Consider the following 22,369-nt stretch of genomic DNA (forward strand, 5'->3'; position numbering starts at 1 on the left):
AAGATAATAGGGGTGAGACGGAAGATAATGGGAGGGTGTGAGGGAAGATAATAGGGGTGTGAGGGAAGATAATGGGAGGGTGTGAGGGAAGATAATAGGGGTGTGAGGGAAGATAATGGGGGGGGGGGTTTGAGGGGCATAACTGGTAATCCCCTCACAGTGTTCAAGAGAGAACTGGATAAGCACCTCCAAAGAATACCTGATCAACCAGGCTGTGACTCATACGTCAGGCTGCGAGCAGCCGTGTCCAACAGCCTGGTTGATCAGTCCAGCAACCAGGAGGCCTGGTCGACGACCGGGCCGCGGGGACGCTAAGCCCCGGAAGCACCTCAAGGTAACCTCAAGGTAGGTGTGAAGGAAGATAATAGGGGTGTGAGGGAAGGTAATGGGAGGGTGTGAGGGAAGGTAATGGGAGGGTGTGAGGGAAGGTAATGGGAGGGTGTGAGGGAAGGTAATGGGAGGGTGTGAGGGAAGATAATGGGAGGGTGTGAGGGAAGATAATAGGGGTGAGACGGAAGATAATGGGAGGGTGTGCGGGAAGATAATAGGGGTGTGAGGGAAGATAATGGGAGGGTGTGAGGGAAGATAATAGGGGTTTGAGGGAAAAAATGGGAGGGTGTGAGGGAAGATATTGGGAGGGTATGTAGGAAGATAATAGGGGTGTGAGGGAAGATAATGGGAGAGTGTGAGGGAAGATAATAGGGGTGTGAGGGAAGATAATAAAAGGGTGTGTGGGAAGATAATGGGACGGTGTGAGGGAAGATAATGGGAGGGTGTAAGGGAAGATAATTAGAGGATGTGAGGGAAGATAATGGGAGGGTGTGAGGGAAGGTAATGTGAGGGTGTGAGGGAAGGTAATGGGAGGGTGTGAGGGAAGGTAATGGGAGGGTATGAGGGAAGATAATGGGAGGGTGTGAGGGAAGGTAATGGGAGGGTGTGAGGGAAGGTAATGGGAGGGTGTGAGGGAAGGTAATGGGAGGGTGTGAGGGAAGGTAATGGGAGGGTGTGAGGGAAGGTAATGGGAGGGTGTGAGGGAAGGTAATGGGAGGGTGTGAGGGAAGGTAATGGGAGGGTGTGAGGGAAGGTAATGGGAGGGTGTGAGGGAAGGTAATGGGAGGGTGTGAGGGAAGGTAATGGAAGGGTGTGAGGGATGATAATGGGAGGGTGTGAGGGACGGTAATGGGAGGGTGTGAGGGAAGGTAATGGGAGGGTGTCAGGGAAGGTAATGGGAGGGTGTGAGGGAAGATAATGGGAGGGTGTGAGGGAAGGTAATGGGAGGGTGTGAGGGAAGGTAATGGGAGGGTGTGAGGGAAGGTAATGGGAGGGTGTGAGGGAAGATAATGGGAGGGTGTGAGGGAAGGTAATGGGAGGGTGTGAGGGAAGGTAATGGGAGGGTGTGAGGGAAGGTAATGGGAGGGTGTGAGGGAAGGTAATGGGAGGGTGTGAGGGAAGATAATGGGAGGGTGTGAGGGAAGACAAAGAAGAAAGGTGTTTGAAGAGAGCGTTGTGGTCCTACAGGAGGTGGAGAGTCTGGGGGAGAGACTGGGGTACACCTGTGAGAACCGCCGCCTTCACAACGTCTCTCTGGGTCAAGGTCAGGAGAAGGTGGCGGAAGAGGCCATCAAGATCGCCGCAAGGGAAGGTCATTGGGTCATCTTGCAGGTGAGTCGCATTTCAAGACACCAGTATGTGTTCCTTTATCTTGCACGATGATCACGCAATTAACTAAAACAAAGAATTTCTGGAAAATTCTCAGAATTTTCTCACATAAGGATTTCATACTGGAAATATAATTGGGTAAATTTAATAAATTATGGTTAAAACTCTGTAAAACAAACTACCATTAAAATATTTTCTTATTTTGAAGTAATTATGTCTGAGCATATAAACAATGTACTCTGGAGCCGTGTAATTCATCTATGTACTGGAGCTTATCACTGTGTGTGTTCCCCGGCAGAACATCCACCTGGTGCGCCAGTGGCTGCCCAGGCTGGAGAAAAAGTTGGAGGCCAATTCTGAGGCCGCCCACCAGGACTACCGAGTCTTCATGAGCGCTGAGCCCGCCAACAGACCCGAGAACCACATCCTGCCTCAGGTTAGTGAATCACGTGAAGAAATTACCATCTTTTATTCAACAGCAGATCTCCAGTATGTTTATGACTCCACTGCTGTACATCAGTTCAGAATTATTTAAATGGTAGGGATGAGAGTACTGGTGTATTGGAGAGGGAAGTTTGGCAGATTTGTTAATTAAATAAGAACTCATTATTTGATAATGATTTATCAAAGGCAGTTAGTGTATTAATGACTCCTCTCTATTATTCAGTCAGCTCCTATTTTTAGTTTATTTATGTCTTTGATGATATGGGGGGGGGGGTGTTACCTTATAATTGTAGATTGTTTAATATGAGTTTAGTGGTGTTATTTTGCAGTGTTATTTAAGAGCATGAGTGTATTCTATAATAATTGCTGGGTGGGGGCTTCTAAATATTCACTATTGGGAAGCCTTCGTACAGTAGCTCAGACTATTTCTTATGAGATAAGATTGTCCATTGTCATTTGTTTGTTTAGTTGAGATGTTTAATTTTAGAGATTTTATTGTATCTATAGAGATGCAGTTTTTATGATTAACTATTCCTATAAGGATAGTTTGATTTGCTTCTAGTTTAGCCGAGACTAAATGAACTCCTTTAAATTTTTCTGAAGGTTCGTTTCATGGTTTCATTCTGAATATGGAATATACAAGAACATAGAATGCATTGCTTCATTTTTTATTGCATAGAATTCTAGGATCTTATTTATATGAATAGTTTTTAGGTTGCTCTTTTTAGGTCCAGATCCATTAAGTGTTACTTTTATAAAATTGGTTGGAGTTATATTTTTTTTGGCGGGGGGGGGGGGGGGGGGTACTCTACCTCGTTTTAGTTATGATTATTTAAAGTATTTGGCTTGGAAAAAGTTTTACCTATTAATTTAGAATTTTTTTATTTATTTTATGGAAATGCAGGTGGTATTTTATTGTTGTTTTCTGAGAAGTTAAAGTTGTATTTTCGAAGAATAGTTTAAGGGAAATAAAATATCAATTTTGGATATTAAAGATATTGTTTTTCTTCGAGAATAAAAGTTGGAGGTATACTCCTAATAGTGTTTTCAAAAAAACTGTTTTTAAAAACGTAAACTTTAAATTTAATCATTTATCCCATGTTATTGTTATAATGTGGTTGATGATATAGTATATAAAATATAAGGTAGATAAAATTTAGCCAGTTAAAATATAAAGGGTTTCCCCAGGACGTGCACCAATCCAGATTAACAAAATTACTACTGATACTAGGTATCAGAATGTAATTTGGCTAAGTGGGTAGAATGTTCTTCGAAAAGAAGAAATACGAGTAAATTGTAAAATTATTAGAATGGAGATGGAATCTACTGGAGCAGTAACATTTCTTAGCTTGTTGGGAATGGATCATACGATAGCTCGAGCGAAGAGGAAGTATCATTCAGGTTCAATATGTACTATGGTTACAAGGGGGTTTGTGTGGATAAAGTTGTCTTGGTCTCTAAAGAGATATGGATTAAGAAGGGTTAATAGAATTAAAGTTCATAAGAGAATAGCAAATCTTATAATGTCTTTAAAAATAAAGTAAGAGTGGAAGGGAATTTTGTCCATAGATATGGAAATTCCTAGTGGGTTATTTCCTCCTGTTTCGTTGAGAAAAAAGAATGTGGATTATTGTTAAAGCACCAATAATATAAGTGAAAAAGCAGTGGAAAGAAAATGCCATTTAAGGTAGCACTGTCAACAGCAAATCCTCAAATTGATTAAACTAGATCAGTTCGAATGAGATGAATTGCGAAGAAGAGGTTAGTAATAACTGTAGCTCCTCAGAATTATATTTCTCCTCAAGGTAGAACATATCCTGCAATGCCTGAGGCTATTGTTAAGAAAAAAATTAACACTCCAATTATTCATGTGTGAAGGTAAGTGTAGGACCTACAATAAATACCTCGTCCAATGTGGGAGTAGAGGCAAATGAAAAAGAAGGACGCTCTATTGGTGTGAATAGTGCGTAGAAACTATCCATAGTTTACGTTATGGAAAATGTGAATAGTTCTTGAAAAAGGTATTTCAATATTTGGTGTATAGTGTATGGATAGAAAAAGGCCTGTAATAATTTTAATGGTTAACTATAATCCTAATAACGGATCCCAAATTTAATATAATTGAAATATTTCTATGAATAGGTATATCGATTAAAGATCCGTTAATGATTTTAAATAAAGAATGAGTTTTACATATGGGTTTGAACATTAATTATTTGTTCGAACTGGGCTTGAGTTACCGTTAATAATTTTTAACTACAACAAATAATGTTAATAGAAGGTATAAGATAATAAATAAAGTTAAGAACATTGAAGAAGAATTATAAATAGTTCTGGTTAGGAGAAGGGTATTTCTGAATACATAAGGAAATGAGTTGGAGGAAGATGAAATTATAAATTTAGAGTATGTTAATAATGGATCAATGAAAAACAAGATGAAAGAGATTATTAATATAGAAAGTGCTAAGGTTAAAAAAGTGTTAAAGGAAAGTCCAAAGATTTCATTTGAGGCAAGGGTGGCGACTAAAATAAATAAAACTAATATTCCTCCAAGGAAAATAAGGAAGAGAATGTATGAAATGAAAAGGTATTATTGAAAAATCCTAAGGCGATAAAATGATAAGAGTTTGGATAAATAATGTGATCCCTATTAATAAAGGGTGGGTTAATCGGACAAATAGAATGGAAATACGAAGGATAATGGGAAGGTAAGACATAAGGATTTTAAAATCACATTTTAAAGTTTTAAGAAGTAAATAATTAAAATTTGATTTACAAGACCCAAGTTTTTTAAACTATTAATACTAATGGATACTTTGAACTAAATTTATATTTGTTCATTAGTAATATTGTTTTGTGGGTTATGATATTTTGTTTCTAATCAGAAACATTTATTAAATACTTTATTGAGGTTAGAATGAGTGGTATTAAGAGTGTTTTGAGACTGAATTAAGACTTTCAATTTCCACAGAATATAATGATTAACTTCTTATTTAGCAAGATTGGTATCCCTGCTTTCTAACCAGATTAAGGATATAGCTGATTTAAATGTAAGAAAAACCCTCCTGTTTTCGTCTTATTGTGATAAAGCACAGTAAAAGCAACGATAAATTGCGATAAAGCAATTTCATTTTGCCGGAGCAAATGTGGACATCTTCAAGAGAAAACTAGACAGTTTTTTTCAAGAAGTGAAAATGGAAGCGATATGGGAACACGATAAAAACAATGTTAATTGTTATAAAGCACCTAAACTATTTGGATCGTCTGAAAGCTCTCCAAATGTACTCACTAGAAAAGATAGGAGAGAGGTATCAAATAATTTACTTATGGAAAATACTAAGAGTTTAAATTAGTACCAGAGAATGAGAGGCTACTCAACAATCAAAATTTCTCTCATTAAATTTCCCATTTTAGGAAATTGTTTAACATATAAAAAAAATGCATTTGTCTTATTTACCAATATATTTTCAAATGACTGGGCTTGTACTGAATGCTATATGACCTTGCCATTCATTATTAATATTTTGTGCAGTACCTTCTAGGGTGGGACTCTTTCAACAAGAGTTGTTAAATATTTGCAATATATGATTGTGAATATATAGGAAAATACTGGAGGGCCAGGTCCCAAATCTACACAGTAAAATAACAATATAATGGAGTGAATGATATGGAACGAAATGCAGAATAGAACCGGTGAGGAGCAGAGGTTCCATTGGCACAATCATAGAACACTGTACAAACATCAGAGGTCCACGGAGTTCAATATACTCCTAGCGAGCATACGAAGTTTTGCCGGAACAGACGTGGACGTCTTCAAGAGAACACTAGACAGTTTTTTCAAGAAGTGCCACACCAACCGGGCTGTGATGGATGTGTGGGCCTGAGGGCCGCACCAAGCAACATCCTGGTGGACCAAGCTCTCACAAGTCATCCTTGGCCTCGGGCCGGGCATGGGGAGTAGAAGAACTCCCAGAACCCCATCATCCAGGTACAATCCAGATATTGTATCCTAGAGTAGCAACTCTCAGTTTTTTCTATAACAGAATTTTTTAAGAATTACTAATGTTTCTCAATTTCCTCGTCTCCTGTTAACAGAATCTTACAATCAACTATTAATAATTTCTGGTATGCTATACTAGGGAATCCTGGAATCAGCCATCAAGATCACTAATGAGCCACCGCGAGGGATGCAAGCTAACCTCCACAAGGCCCTCTACAACTTCACACAAGAGACTCTTGAGATGTGCTCCAAGGAAGCAGAGTTCAAGTCTATCCTATTCTCCCTGTGCTACTTTCACGCTTGCGTTGCAGAGCGAAGGAAGTTTGGAGCCCAAGGCTGGAACAGACCTTATCCCTTCAACACGGGTACGGAAACTTGTCAGTATTCTAGCTGAAATTGTTGACTTTAATTCCAATAGTAATCCTTCATCATAACTATTTCTAGTTTTGAATCATCATACTACTCATCGATTTCAACCCAATTACCAGAAGCATGAAGGAAAACAATATGTTTCCTGTATTTCACCAAACAATTCACTTCAATAAAATTATTTCATTTATTTGTCATGCCGAGCTGACTGCAAGAGTGAAACCATCAGGTGATATTAGGCTCCTTCTGGTGACCCGCAGGTGACCTCACCATCAGCGTCAATGTGTTGTACAACTACCTCGAGGCCAACAGCAAGGTGCCGTGGGAAGACCTGCGCTATCTTTTTGGGGAGATCATGTATGGCGGCCACATCACAGACGACTGGGACCGAGTCCTCTGTCGCACTTACCTCGAGGAGTTCCTTCACATGGACCAGGTATGTCGCACTTACCTCGAGGAGTTCCTTCACATGGACCAGGTATGTCGCACTTACCTCGAGGAGTTCCTTCACATGGACCAGGTATGTCGCACTTACCTCGAGGAGTTCCTTCACATGGACCAGGTATGTCGCACTTACCTCGAGGAGTTCCTTCACATGGACCAGGTATGTCGCACTTACCTCGAGGAGTTCCTTCACATGGACCAGGTATGTCGCACTTACCTCGAGGAGTTCCTTCACATGGACCAGGTATGTCACACTTACCTCGAGGAGTTCCTTCACATGGACCAGGTATGTCGCACTTACCTCGAGGAGTTCCTTCACATGGACCAGGTATGTCGCACTTACCTCGAGAAGAGCTTAACTTACACACAGTGATCAACCCTGAAGCTTAACGCCATTAAAGAATGTAAGAAGACTTACATTCTTAGATGTAAGAACGTTAGAATGTAAGAGCTTTACTCAATACAAGAATGTAAGAACTCTTGTATATATAAATTAAATAAATATATAAATAAATAACTTACACACAATCATCTACCCTGCAGCTTGATGGAGAGCTTAACTAACTCCCATCTAATCATCTACCCTGCAGCTTGATGGAGAGCTTAACTTGGCACCAGGGTTCCCAACGCCTCCCAATTTGGACTACTCTGGTTACCACAGCTACATCGACACCTGCTTGCCGCCGGAGTCTCCGCATCTCTACGGCCTCCACCCCAATGCAGAAATCGGCTTCTTGACCATGACTTCAGAGCACCTCTTCAAGACGGTGTTCGAGCTGCAGCCAAGGGACATGGGCAACTCCGGGGGAGTGGTCATCACCAGGGAGGACAAGGTCAGTGGTGGTCACCACCAGGGAGGACAAGGTCAGTGGTGGTCACCACCAGGGAGGACAAGGTCAGTGGTGGTCATCACCAGGGAGGACAAGGTCAGTGGTGGTCACCACCAGGGAGGACAAGGTCAGTGGTGGTCACCACCAGGGAGGACAAGGTCAGTGGTGGTCATCACCAGGGAGGACAAGGTCAGTGGTGGTCAAGGTCATGACAAAGTCATCTCTTGTGTGTTCCTTAAACCCCTTTTTACTCACAATTTCTGGTAGAGTTTGCATGTATTTTAAAGTATTGTGAGCCGTCATATACTTGTTAAGTTTTCCTTTTAAAGTACATATGGATCTCTCAGCAATGGAGGCCTTGGTCTCCTGAGAAAAAAACACTATATAATTTTACCTTCTTTGATGCCAGCATCTTCTTCGTGGAAGTGTTATAAAATTCACCACCACAATCAGAATTAATTTTGCATACTCCCTGAGAATGTGCTGTAACCAGAATTAAAGTCAGAGCTTTACTTGTACTTTTTCCATCCTTGCTGGATAAGGGCAATACTTGGGCAAACCTAGAGAATATATCTACACATACAAGTAAGTATTTCACTCCATCATTATGTTTGGCCAATAAACTCATCTCGCGCAGGTCTATAACTTAAAATTATAGCGGTTTGGAGCTTAATACTTGTCTCCGTGTGATTTACGGAGGTTTAAATAATGGTATGGTACCATTTGACACCTTGGTATAGGTGTCAAAGGTTTTCAGATAATCCTTTACATCAGATAGTTATACCAGAGATAATTAATTTAGCAGCATTATACAACCTCTGTACCCATCCCAACAAACCGGTAGATGAGGAGTTATCTTGAGATGATTTCGGGGCTCAGTGTCCCCGCGGCCCGGTTCTCGACCAGGCCTCCACCCCTAGAAAACAGCCCGTAGCAGCTGTCTAACTCCCAGGTACATATTTACTACTAGGTAACAGGGGCATCAGGGTAAAAGAAACATTTTGCCCATTTGTCTCGGCCTCTACCGGGGATCGGACCCGGAACCTCAGGACTACGAATCCTGAAGTGCTGTCCACTCAGCTGTCAGTCGTTATATACTCGCTCCAGTACATCGTTCTTGCTCACCCTTGGTAAATTATCTCATAGGGTGGTTCGTGAACAATATTACCGCGCAATGTTATAGTAGGGGATGTGTTCGAGCCCAGATCTCCTAGCAAATACCCATAGGGCTTGCTAATAACTTACTAATCTTATTAGCAAGTTACAAGTTTCTTTGAAAACTGTTTCCCAAATATTTGTCGTCCTAGTGTTTCAATTTGTGAGAGGTCTCTTGATTTAATTGATATGAAATGAGAAGCATTTAAACTAACATTCCTCGAATATTTACCAGGAAAAAATATATTTTGAGTAATTAATATAACTGAGACATTCAGATGTCTTCCTCTAGTAAACATGTTTGATACGATTTTCGAATTAGCAGACTCTGAAAAGGTTTTCATAGATTACTAAGATATGACAGTCCTTATCCACTTGCTCTTCCACAGGATCAATAATAGTTGAATGCTCGATCAGCTTCCTTTTAATTTGCGGGTCTGACTGTAATTCGGTGTAACCACCGCCACATACAATTATTGAGGAGAACTTATGTTGATACTTCCTTGCAAGTTTACTGCATAAGAAGGACTTTCCACTGTTTGAATAGCTAGCTATAATAATCCGAGATGGTTCTCGGAATATATCTAGTTGTTCCTCACGGTGTATATCATTGGAACTGTCAAAGATTAATGCTTCGTTAAGACTGCTAAAACTAAGGAAATGGTGATGGAATTTATACAAACAAACATTAGTCATTTACAGGCGTTTATTCACATCATTATACATATGTACAGCAGCATTTTTAAAACTAATCACAGTTCTTACGGTTAACACAGTTCACAAACAATAATAATAATAATAAACATCTTATTCCTTATAGTATATAATTCTACCATTATGTGTTATCTATCTTAATACTAACTTAACTAAATTGTACAACGTAAATCTAGTGAGGGTTGAGTAGTTGTGGGGCTGAAGCATCTCGCTTGCTCCAGGGTAGGAATACAGGGTAGAGTCTCTGTGGTTGTGTTGCTTCTACCACTTTATCATCCTCCATAAACACTTCTTCTACCCCCCTCAATCTCCTCCTCATCCTCTTCTACATCCATCTCAGCATCATCATTATTATTTGCGATATCTGGATGTCCATATGCTAGGGATTGTGTGGGGCTTAGAATGTAGCGTTTATAATTATATGCTGACAAACCTCTACAAGTACCGCGGCATGTGAAAATCTGTCCTTGCACATTACATATAGATCTAGACACAAACCTGATTGAAGTGTTTGTTTCAGCGCGAGTGTTGAAACGAGTCTTGTGAGAATTTCTCTTGGAGGTTGTATGGCACACCTTTACACTTACAGGTATATTTACCATCCTGGATGGTGAAAGAGTATGTTTTAAGTCTGAGAGCGATTAATTGGTTAATAATCTTAGACCCCGATTTCTGACTTGAGCAAACCTAGTTAACCTTCACGTGCTTTCGAGTAGGATAGGTGAGTGTCAAGAAAGTTACTAAAATCCATACAGTCAAAGAGGGCACTTATTCAGCTCTTCAAACACATCCTGCCACTTGACTTTAATGATGAAAGAGTCTGTATCTGTATATAATAGACTCGCTTTATCTCCATTTGTCGGTTTTACCACATGATACCAGAACTATACCTCTTATCAATCTGGAGTACATGGTAACTCACGTAAGTAGGAGTGTTGACTAGGAGAGACTTCTGCTTGATAGTGCATATCACATGATCCTTACTTAACAACAGACTATGCTTGAAGAATGGGTTGCGAGCGTATTTCAGGAAACCTCTACGATCTGTGACCAAATAGTGATTGTTCCCATATTTAGAAATTTCTGTCAAACTCTTCCCATATATAGAATTTGATACAAGTTTGAAAGCCTTTTTTTATCGCATATTTGGTACTGGCACATTCACGAACATTGAATTCAATTAAATCTTTAAGGTAGGTCTCCTGCTCAAATTCGTAGATGTTTTGAACTTTAGCTACTTCTCTAATTATCTAATTAGTAATAATAATTAGTAATCTTTCTGAGGGAGGTGTGATGCGATTAATTTAGTGTTTTTTAGATAACCCACGTCTTTCTTCTGTAAGAATATTCTTACTGTTGGGTGAAATGTAATACCTCGGTAATGCAGGTATGGGAAAGAACTAAGGTTTATCCGTATACCTTGCTACCTCCGGACTAACCTGCAATGTATCACACAACACACAATACTCCTTTGGTACATCACACGCGATATTCTCCAAGCAAGACTGTTAAAATCCAGGTAGATGATGTAACTACTATCATCACCTAGATCTAAGCCTCTGTGCTGGTTCTCCACATTCGTGTACTGTCTCGTCACAGTGGTGAACCCCCTCGGAGATTCCGGCGAAGTCAATCATATACCAATGGGTCTGACAACATAGTTCCCTATGTTACGACATTACCTAGATTACAAAATTCTAAAGCTTGTTTATAATCTTTTTTCTGATAACTCCTCGTCATTCAATGTGTTGTAAAACTTATCACATGAAGGAAGTTTTGGTTCATCTAGTACACTCATAGATGATAAGTAATCATAGCAGATTAATTGTTTACCCTTCAACAGTTGTGGGATGGCAGCTTTATTTACACCCTTTAACATAGCCAATGTGAAGGTGGTAGGTTTCCCACTATCAATATGATCTTTAGCTGTTCTTCCTAGTTAACCATTGAGAAGCGCTAAACTGGCTAAAAACCGTAAGTTGTTCGCATCGACTTTCATAAACTTAAATCAATCCCTAGCTAATATATCTATTTCCATCCCTGGTCTGTCTTTAACCTCGTTTAGGATTACTCCTAAATCATAGATAGCATTTTAGGAAAAAGTGTTCAGGAACTTATATGAATTTATGCACTGCAAATTACATCTATCACAGTAAGCAGCTTTATAATTGTGAAATCTTATTGTGTGGTCGTGATGTCTGACTTTGATTACATCATTCCTGTTAAAAGGTTCATCACAGAGCTCACAAGCTGTTTTTGTCTCAAATAAAGCTTGCTGTTGCTGGGAAATATTATCCCAACATCATACATTATCTGTCTGTCAATGATAATGTACGGATATGCAACCGCGTTGTGACGTGATTCTATCATTCCTTTAGGGTTTGAGCGATCTAACATACACTCAAAATCATAAAAGCACATGTGACTAGGCCCATATCTCTGTCCATAGTTACAGAAATCTACTTCTCTGCTAGATGTTTGATGCACTTTACATGTACCTTCGTGAGTTATCTTACGGTCAGGCGGTATCGATATCAAACAACAATGACAAAAGCTGAGATGTTTAAGGATGAAGTTGGCATTACCACACATATTGAATACATAATGGTTAAAATCTTTAATCAGTAACAGATGTTGAGCATCGAACATTAGCAATGAAATAATGTCTTTATGTTCACCTCTTCCTTTCCTAGCTAGAGTGATATAGGGACGCCGTGTATTTTCATCTCTCTCTAGTGAATAGACGAATGTACTGACTACTGATATATTTTCTCCACCTTGGTGATGTCCTCAAATGTTACTGCAGAATTAACATCTGCTGGCCAATTAATGTGCCTGAGACACCAACTAGCATTCACAGATCTAGTGCAAATATTATCAAGATAAGTAAGCCTTTAGTTTAGTAAGCCAAGATAAGTTTAGCCTTTAGCTAAACATTAATATGCGGCAACAAACTGCATAAGGCAGATATTAGCCTCACCATCTGGATTGAAAACCATCCGCTTTCCATGCAAACCTCCAGGATACTCTACATGAGAACCTAACCTTTTTGGATGTTTAATTTGTGGGCAGTTGATATAAAAACGTGCGAGACACTATACCAAGACATTAGACCGCTTCTTTTGTTCTAAATATAAATTTATTTTTTCAGTCAATTCACCTGCCAAGAAGTCAATAAGTGACTCAACCTCCTCTTGAGTAACTGTTCGTCCCTGCCCTCCCGTATAGGAAAACCATCGTTATTGATGGGGTTTTGCAAATCATCTTCCCCGTCTTGACGTATATTTACATCAACAATATAACGCAACAAGACAGCGCTAACGAGTCAAGGCTGTCTTGGCTTTCCATGCTGTCATCTGAGTCAAGGTCAACCTGACTTCCCTCACTGTTGATGTCCCTGCGCCTGCCGCTGCTGTTGCTGCTGCTGCTTAGTGGCTGGAAAGAGGGCGAGTAGAGGGGGAAGTGTGCGTGTGTGGCTGTGTGCTCACCTTCAGCTCCTCGACCCGAGGACTGTATCCCATCTGGAGGCATAGTCCGTCCAACTGAGCTGTCATTGCTCTCACTGTTCTCACTGGTAGATACCAAGTCTATACATATTGGTTTGGTATCTGTATAAAGAAAGAAAACATAGCAGATCATTTATATATATAATATAAATTAAGAAGGTGAGGGAATAGACTAGATGAGAATTAATATGCATAGGATATAAAACTGAAATAAGGTACTATTAACTCACTTATGAGCTGATAAGGTCGATGAACGGATTAACGTAATCCCTGTGATTGTGGTAAGGAATGTAACCTGAATTGAAAACAATGTTATTCAGCATGGGTGTAGGAGGAAAATATTAAGTGAATGCTTGCAAGTGTTTGATGAAAATGTAATAAAGGTAAAAGAAGTACATTGAGCGTACATTTGTGTGTTACGTCATTCTGTCGGTAATCATCTTGAGGTGAAAGTGGTAGACAGTATGGACACACCACTCATTTGTAAACTGAACTTAAAAAGAAACATATATTAAATGGTGAGGAATGGAACACTCTTGCTAAGCAAATAATCTCTCACTATAAGAGTGAGTAATAATAATAGTGCTATACTTACGATTGTCGCAAAAGATCTTCTGACATCGCTTACACTTGATGGCATAATGACATTGTTCACATTCTAGATATCAATGTGGGACATTTGGGGCTTGAATCTGATTATTTAAATATTAATGTAGTAAATTAAATTACGAAGGACCACCCGCTTTTATAGTAAAGAGGGAAACTGAGAATTTCTGATCATTAGATAATTCCTAGATGAACCAGTAACTATGGATAAAATACTAGAGAATATGATCATAGAAATAATTAATGGGCTGTATAATTAAATGAATCAAACCCTCAAACACCTACATTGGGGGGTTATTACTGGAAGTCAGTACGTCCAGGAACTAGTGTGGTTCGTTCACTAATCCAAATTATAATAATCTAATCCTATGAATTATAGTGAAACTAATGTCATTACCATGAATGGGAACATAGATTATAAGTATAGTAATGATAGTCACAATAAACACATGTTAATCCAAAGAAATTCTGCATGTAAGTAATTTCAGAAATTTCATGAATACAAAGAAATCTTAGCTTAATGATGATTCCTTTATGTAAGCCACGACGCTTCCTCTAATTCCCTGGGCTAGGCTGGCTGACAAATGGGATGGATTAACATGGGAGAAGGCGGCAGGGAGAATTCTTCTCACGTGCTGCAAAACAAATATTTACAGTAGCAACTAATTAAACTACTGAATCTCTATGTTCAAGAAATTAAGAGTTACAGGTGATAATAGGTAATAACCTGTGGTTTGGTGTTGGCATATGTCGTCACGGTCAATCACCCAGCTACTACACTACACTTTACAAGATGCATCAAATAAAGAGAAGATACTTAGCTAATAAGGGCACTGTATAAGTTTTAAGACTGCCGAAATTCGCATCCCAGGCTCTGGCTTCAGCCTATCCTGGATAATGGCGCGCTTCACTGGTCGGTCACGTGCAGTCAGGAACCAGATTAAAAAGGTTCCTTATGTTACACCAGCACCAGTTGAAGATATTATCTGCAAGGTTGTTCACACCTCACAGTGGCGACTTTCATCTGAGGATGGATAACGTCTACCCTGATGGCTGGGCAATGGCGTCTCCTCATGAGCACGATACGGGTAGGTCTGCCTCAGAGCTTCCCTCCATGTGTACTGGCAAGCCTCTCCACCCCATGCCGCGTCTCGCGTTCATTAGACAAATTATTGTCATGAATATTAGTATTTCTCGCATTTACGCTTGAAATGTTGAAGACTGGACGGGTTTATTATTTAGAAGAGGACAATATTATTATTTGCCAATTTAGTGATAGTAAACGTATAAGGGAGAGGAATTAATGTATCCCCATGGCATTCACTCGTGACGTTAACTTTTATTACTAGATAATCGCTATGACTCCAACGCTCTATTCGGCTTTTAGTTGGAGGTCAATTCATCTGTAATTAATTATCACACAGAATGCCTTGGTTATAGAGAATCGAATTTAATTCTCAGATACATTGGATATAATGTGTTTATTGTAAGGAAATCTGACGCAATACTGGCGTCGGATGACGTGAGAATTCTAGCCTACTGCACAGATGAAATTATTAGTACATGAGAATTCTACGTGGTGTTAATTTTACTTACTACAATAATTAGTAGAGTTAGTAATAAGTAATGAGAATACAACAGTGTTGTATTCGGTGTTGGAAATTTCCAACATAACTCCGGGGGGAGGATTCTAGGGTCGTAGTGTACTGTGGAATACTGACCTATCCCGAAGTGATATTAAGATTAGTACATTAGTATGTTAATATGTTAGTATGTTAGTACACACATAACGAACGTCCCGGATTTATCAAGGACTTACAAGAACTTGAGTCTTGCTATTTACATGTCAAATGAAACATGTTATTTATAGCCTACACATTATTTATAGAATTTAACTCACACAATGTAAACTAACAGAATCTACGGTGATGCGATATCCTGGGTCATAGTGACGTGTAATGTTTTGTTACGTGATATCACATTGTAGCATCATCATAGTTATCTAAGTGGGAAGTGAAGGAAATTACTCTTGTTCAGAGTTGTAATAGGCTTGCAAATTCCGCCGACATTGTTGAGCAGCAGCTCTAGTGGGGCGGTTGCTTGGAGGATCAGAATTATTACCCTCGCAAATTACTGGGGAAACTGGATCTGGCTGATATTCTTGCTCAGTCAATTCAAGGGGAACCAGCTTCTCTAAAGTTTTTAGAGTAGTGTTGCCTCGGCATAAAACTTTAACTACTCTTAGGACACCTTGACGATCTGGATGAATGGCAACAATTTTGCCTATAGGCCACTCTGACCTTGGTCCATCACTGTCGATTAGTACTAGGTCTCCTGGTTTTAATTGCACTTTATTGTAAGGACTCGAAGCTCCGTAGTGGTACTCTCGTAGAGCTGTGAGGTACTCTCGAGTCCACACCTCATTCCACCTGTTAATAACTCTAGAAAGATGCTGGTAGCTTTCCACCAAGTCTCCTCTGGTCACATGTGACGGGTCTACAGGGTCCTCTTCGGCTAAGGGGATGAGAGGGCTCAGTAGACCTCCATGGATCAAGTGTGAGGGGCTCAGAGGTTCTCTCTGGGTGAAATCATCAGACAGGTAGGTGATTGGGCGGTTATTGACTCGCACCTCGATTTCCACAACAATAGTTTGGAGTTCTGAGTAACTGACCCTTTGTCGGTGTAAAGTTTTCCTTAGACACTTCTTGACTGTGCCCACCATTCGCTCATAGAACCCACCTCTCCAAGGGGCTCTCGGTGCTATGAATTTCCAGTGACATTGTCGTCTCTGTAGGACTGACTGTACTTCTGGGTGGTTCCAGACTTCTCGCAAACAACTTTCTCCTGCCACAAAATTAGAACCGTTGTCCGATATCATTAATTTAGGACACGATCGGCGGGCAGCAAATCTGCGGAAAGCTTGAATGAAAGCTTCAGCACTCATGTCTGGAGTGACCTCTAAGTGTACGCCTCTGGTTGTAGCACACGTAAAGAGACAAATGTACGCTTTCACTGGTATATTATCTGGGTTACCAGTGAGGAGTAAGGCTCCTGTATAATCAACACCAGTGGTTTCGAAAGGACGAAGATGAACCACTCGCTCTTCTGGGAGTGGTGGAGGTCCTGGGTAAGGACATACTCTAGCGTCGTATCTCTTACAGATTACACAAGATTTAATAATTGTCTTAACTGTCTGACGACCTTGAGGAAGCCAGTACTTTTGTCTAAGGTCGGTGAGAGTATCTAAAACTCCACCATGTAAGGTACCATATTGATGGTGGTGTAAGACAAGAAGTTTAGTGATGATGTGGTGCCGAGGTAGGAGAATTGGATTCTTTGTGTCCAAATCAATTTTTGCATGAAGCAAACGTCCTCCACATCGTAGTATGTTATGAGTGTTGGCATCGTACCAGATGCCTAGAGATTTAGTCAATTTATCTGGAAGATTCTCAAATTCGCTTCCATATGTCTCTTGTTGTGCACGTTTGATCCAGTAGAGGATAGGATTGGGAAACTTATGTCGAATTCCTACCTTAGCAAGGAAATCAAACACGTGTGCAGTCACTCGTTACAATTTGCTTAAGTTAGAATAATGATGAGGATCAATGGCTAATATTCGTTGAGGTTCTGGTTCTTTCATGGGAGTGGTGATATTGGTCACTATGACTTGTGGCTTTTGTTTGGGCCACTGACCACCAACAAGCCATGAAGGTCCATTGAACCACAGCGAAGACTTGATAAGTTGTTTTAAGGTTAACCCTCGTGATAAATAATCTGCAGGATTGTCCTTAGTAGGGACATGTCTAAATTTATATCCAGCAGATAAATCATGAATCTCCCTGACGCGATTACTGACGTAAGGAGTTTTGTTGTTATTGTTTCTTACCCATTGTAAAACTGCCTCGTTGTCTGACCACACTACAATCTCACCAAAGTGGATATTATTGAATGTTTTTGCCAAGCAATGGGCTAATCTTACTCCCACTAGCAATGCAGTCAACTCCATCTGAGGTAAAGATCTCTTCTTGATGGGAGCAACTCTTGCTTTAGATGTGAGCAAAATGGATTGTGCACTGTTAACTAAATAGGCTGCTGCGCCATATGCTTTGCCAGAGGCATCGCAAAAAAGCGTGCAAATTGGTGGGTAAGTTTGGTCCTGAAGCATTACGAGGAAATTTCAAAACGCCTAACTGATTAAAATCCGTTGAGAGTATTTGCCATTTGGCTTGTAACTCACTTGATAACGGATCATCCCATCCCATATGTTTCTGCCAGCACTCCTGCATTAGGAGTTTGCCCCTTATTAATATAGGACTAAGTAGGCCTAATGGGTCAAATGGTTGACTGACAAATGAAAGCAGTGTTCTCATGGTAAGGGTTGAATTATCAGTTTGCACTGACTTGACATTCATCTCGTCAGTGCTGGTGTTCCATTCCACGCCTAGAACCTTTAATTGACTGGGTACCTGATAATCTGGAAATTCTTTCTCGATTACCTGGTTAAGCAGTTTATTATTTGAGGCCCATGACTGTAGTGGCATATTGGCTCCTAACAGTTCACGGTTAGCCTCATGGTAGATTTCTACCAGATCAGCTTGATCATTAGTTGTCCCCTGGAAATTGTCGATATACAAGTTGTCGCTAATGTCAGCCTTATAAGGGCTGTTTGATTTCCTCAAATGCGTGTCTAATGTTGCTTGCAAAAGAAACGGTGAGGACGTAGCTCCAAATAATACTGAGGCAAAACGATAGGTGATTACTTCACTGTTAGGATTCAGTGGATCCTTAAACCAGAGGAATTTTGTGTAGTCACGATCTTCCTCCTGTAACCCTACTCGGAGAAAGGCTTTGCTGATGTCAGCTGTATAGGCAAAAATGCCTGTACGAAATCGTAACAACACGTCATGTAGCCTTTGTGTTAGGCTAGGTCCCGTTTGGAGACATTCATTTAAAGACACACTGCTCGGCTTTACTTTAGCACTGCAGTTAAAGACAATACGAATAGGTGTTGTCAATGAGTCTTTCACCACAGCGTGGTGAGGTAAATAATGACCTGTTTTTCGGTCATCGTGTTCAACAACTTCAATGAACTTATTGTTAAGTTGTTGTTGGATAAGTTGATGATACATGTTCAGTTTGTCTGGCTGCTTCTGTAGTCGCGTTAATTGAGACTGCAATTGTGAGGCTGCCATAAAATAATTAACTGGAAGTTGTGGATGATCCAACTTCCATGGGAGTCTTACCCAGTATTGTTTATTTGAGTAGACAACTGTATCCAGATATTGCTGGTAAGTCCACGTATCATCAGGACTTGGTTGCTCAGGGATGATGCCTAAGGTGTCTAAATCCCACAAACGATGTATTGGTGGGTCAGACTCAATATCCTCAGATATTTCCCTGCAGCGTAGGGGTGACTGTTCTAAGCCTAGTCACGCCACAATTACATTATTGGATTGTTGGTTTGTGGACGCTGGACCTTGTCTGAAAAGCACTGGTCCTGTGAGCAATTTGCCTCCTGCAGATGACAACAAATTCATACCATGTTGCCTAGTGCATCCAGTTATAAACTTGTAATAATGATCCGCGCCTATAAGTATTCCAACATCTGTGAGGCAGTCAGAATTTATTTTATAATCTGCTAGCCTCATGCGGTTTCGTTTAAGGTGTCTCGCAGTGCGAGCTAATCCTGTGACCTGTAGGTCTGTAGGAATCTTATCCACTACTACCGCTTGGATTGGACTAGTAGAAGATCCTAGTCTTACTAATACTTTAACTACCTTGTAGTCACGAGGTCCACTATTTGACAAGAAACCAGAAATATTTAACCTCACACTTTTGGCAGGTTTTAAATTTAACTCATCTACCAACTGTTGTGTAATGAAGGTTTTCTGTGAACCTTGGTCAAAGAGACCCCTAGTGTTAATTCTAGATCTTCGGTTTATTAGTTTAAGTTGAGCTGTAGGCAAAGTAGTATTATTGCCTGACTCAGTAGCAAGTACATTTACTTCGTGATGCACTTTGCAATATTGCACTGCAGTAGAATTCGTAGAATTCTCTCCAGTGGTCATGGTTGGTGTAGAAGATTTTCTACATAAGGCGTAGTGGTGTACACCTTGGTTACAGCGGTTGCAGGAACGTAGCTGCACTGCACATTTCTTGGAATCATGAGAGCCCATGCACTTGGTGCACTTGTGCAATTCTTGTAACCTTTTAACCCTAACATTATAAGTAGGATATACAGAGCATTGATAAGTGGTGTGTCCCTGATTGCAGAACAGACACTTTCTCTGGTTAATAGACTTAGTCTCTTTAGTAGACCAGTCATTGGTTATCTCTGAAGGAGATACCGAATATGTACCTACATTTCCACTTCTTTTCCCAGTGGATGGAGCAGGTTTGGATTTATATTTATTAGACTTACTCTGAGTCTGTTTAGGTTTGACTGAAATATCAGCACTAGTTGGCTTAGACTCAGGTTTAATTTGATCATGAGTCTTTAACCTGTTAACTGTGATCCTCAATCCCTCGAAAATTTGGTCAAGAGTGAGAAACTCGGTATTATAATGTGAGCAGAGCTCTGTCAAGACATTTCGAGGTAATTTCCTCTGTAATAGTAGCTTGATAGACCATTCTGAAGCAGGTATATTAACTTTAGTACCTAAGGCCTTTACTAGAGACTCTACTTCTAGTCTGAAGCTTTGAAGTGACTCTGGTCGACTGTTTGGTGCATTCAGATCTAGCAATTGATAATAGAGGGTAGCTATGCTTAACTCTTTGTTGCAATAGTTCAACTTCAGGAGTTTATAGCTTCCTCATAATTACTCTCATTAAGAGTAAGGTTATGTATGACCTTTTTAGCCTCTCCTGTGAGAAGACTAAGTAGGTATGAAAATTTAGAAACCTTGTCTAGAGACGGCTTCCTATGGATGTGAACTTCAAAGGAAGTCCAAAAATTGTCCCAATTTTCTGTATCTAATCCTGAAAATGTAGGCAAGTCTAGAGTAGGCAAACGAACCTCGGGTAAGTGATTATTGAAGTGAGACCCAGTGTTACTGGTATTGGATCCAGATTGTTTGGCTAATTTAGATAGCCTGATAATTATATCTTGAGTCTCATCTTCATACTGGGAGATGTCGTCTACAATTTGACTTACTTCATCAGGATCGATTTCTACAATATTTAGTAGATCAAGGTAAGATTGACCTGCAGATCTGACTTGAACAAATTTCAGTTCAGCCACTCTAACTGATGTCTCTAAGTGATAAGAGTCAATGGGAGTATCTTTAGTTAAGCCCTCAGCCTTATTAATTAATCTGGTCAAATGACCTTTAAGGCCAATGTAGGTTCTCCTCAATTGCTCAGGAGTAGCCATGTTGGGCTTAGGTTCAAACTTCACAGTGTTAGCATATGTATTACTAATGAAGCTTGGGTACTTGTTCATTAGTGAATAAGTAACATTAATTGTAGCCTAATTTAAGGTGGCTACTTTATATTTTTCCTCACTTGAGGTTGAATGTACCTACCTACCTAACAACAAATAGCTAGATATTTTGTGCACTGTCTGAACTTCACCATTAGTTCTCGTCCGGTTAGCTCATCTATATCACCATCAGAGTTAATGGAGATTATCCAGCAATACACAAAATAGATACACAAAATAATGCATACAAGAGAAATATTATGGAGACATTCCAATCAGAGTTATCTCAAAAATTAATCCCACCCTGTATAGGGTCAGCACAAATAATATAATACATACAACACTGACTAGCTTAGATCTAGTCGTAATAATTCCTAACTAAGAACTATAAAGTTATTTAGTCTGGGCTTGTACCAAATTCAACACAATCTCAGCCTAAATTCTACCTAATAACATGGGTAAAGAGTATTGTGGTGCAGTAAGGTGAATATAGTTGTGCTGTATTTTTGGGTTTTTTGTTTTATAAGAGTGCTCTTGCACACACAGGTTAAACAATTATGTACAGTTAAGTTTGGCTTGCTAGCCACAGCCGTTTGTGACGGTTGATGGTGTTAATTAACTTGTCAACCACATGCAACCTAGATTCCCCTGACAAGTGTACACCATCTCTGGTCAGGTTCTGTCTGTAAGGTCTGGCTGTAAATTGGATATATGTGGCATCCAATCTCACTCGTTTTTTCAGCCTGAAATTTATGTACTTAGCAGCTCTCAGGTAGTATTCTGGGGTTACTCCCCAACGATTATCTTGACTTGGTTGGCGAGGTTTCACTAATGTGAATACTACCGATTCACTGATGAGCTTGAAAGAAGAAATTATGGCTTTGAGGTGTTTGATCACCTCAGCTGGATGACGAGTGGGGTGGATGTCATTACCACCTAAGTATATAATGGTTAGATGGTGAGGCCACTCTAACGCAGGTGTTAGGGTGGGGTTATTATAAAAGTTATGAGCTGTTGCTCCTGGTGACTTAAAGATTCTCACCTCGGTGTGAGGTATAGGTCTAAGTGTTGTGGGTAATTGGCTATGACCCACTAAAGCTACCTTATACATGAGGTGAAAGTAGCAATATATTAGTGTGATCTAGGCTAACTGATGTGTTACACTGTTAGTTGACACAATTAATTAAATAGTTAGTCTAGCTTCTATCACACAAGGATTAGT

The 22,369-nt window shown here is 39.9% G+C and overlaps 1 protein-coding gene across 1 annotated transcript in view; it reads left to right on the forward strand.

Annotated features, from left to right (window-relative positions):
* The window catches only part of LOC123756312 (dynein beta chain, ciliary-like), a 225,836-nt gene that overhangs the window by 64,711 nt on the left and 138,756 nt on the right, over positions 1 to 22,369 (forward strand). The window contains exons 5-9 of the mRNA XM_069331027.1: positions 1,519 to 1,662; positions 1,958 to 2,095; positions 6,243 to 6,468; positions 6,733 to 6,908; positions 7,507 to 7,749. Of these exons, the coding sequence (XP_069187128.1) occupies positions 1,519 to 1,662; positions 1,958 to 2,095; positions 6,243 to 6,468; positions 6,733 to 6,908; positions 7,507 to 7,749 (927 nt within the window). The remainder of the gene's footprint in view (positions 1 to 1,518; positions 1,663 to 1,957; positions 2,096 to 6,242; positions 6,469 to 6,732; positions 6,909 to 7,506; positions 7,750 to 22,369) is intronic.

Source organism: Procambarus clarkii, chromosome 25 (assembly GCF_040958095.1).
Source record: "Procambarus clarkii isolate CNS0578487 chromosome 25, FALCON_Pclarkii_2.0, whole genome shotgun sequence".
Lineage (NCBI taxonomy): Eukaryota > Metazoa > Arthropoda > Malacostraca > Decapoda > Cambaridae > Procambarus > Procambarus clarkii.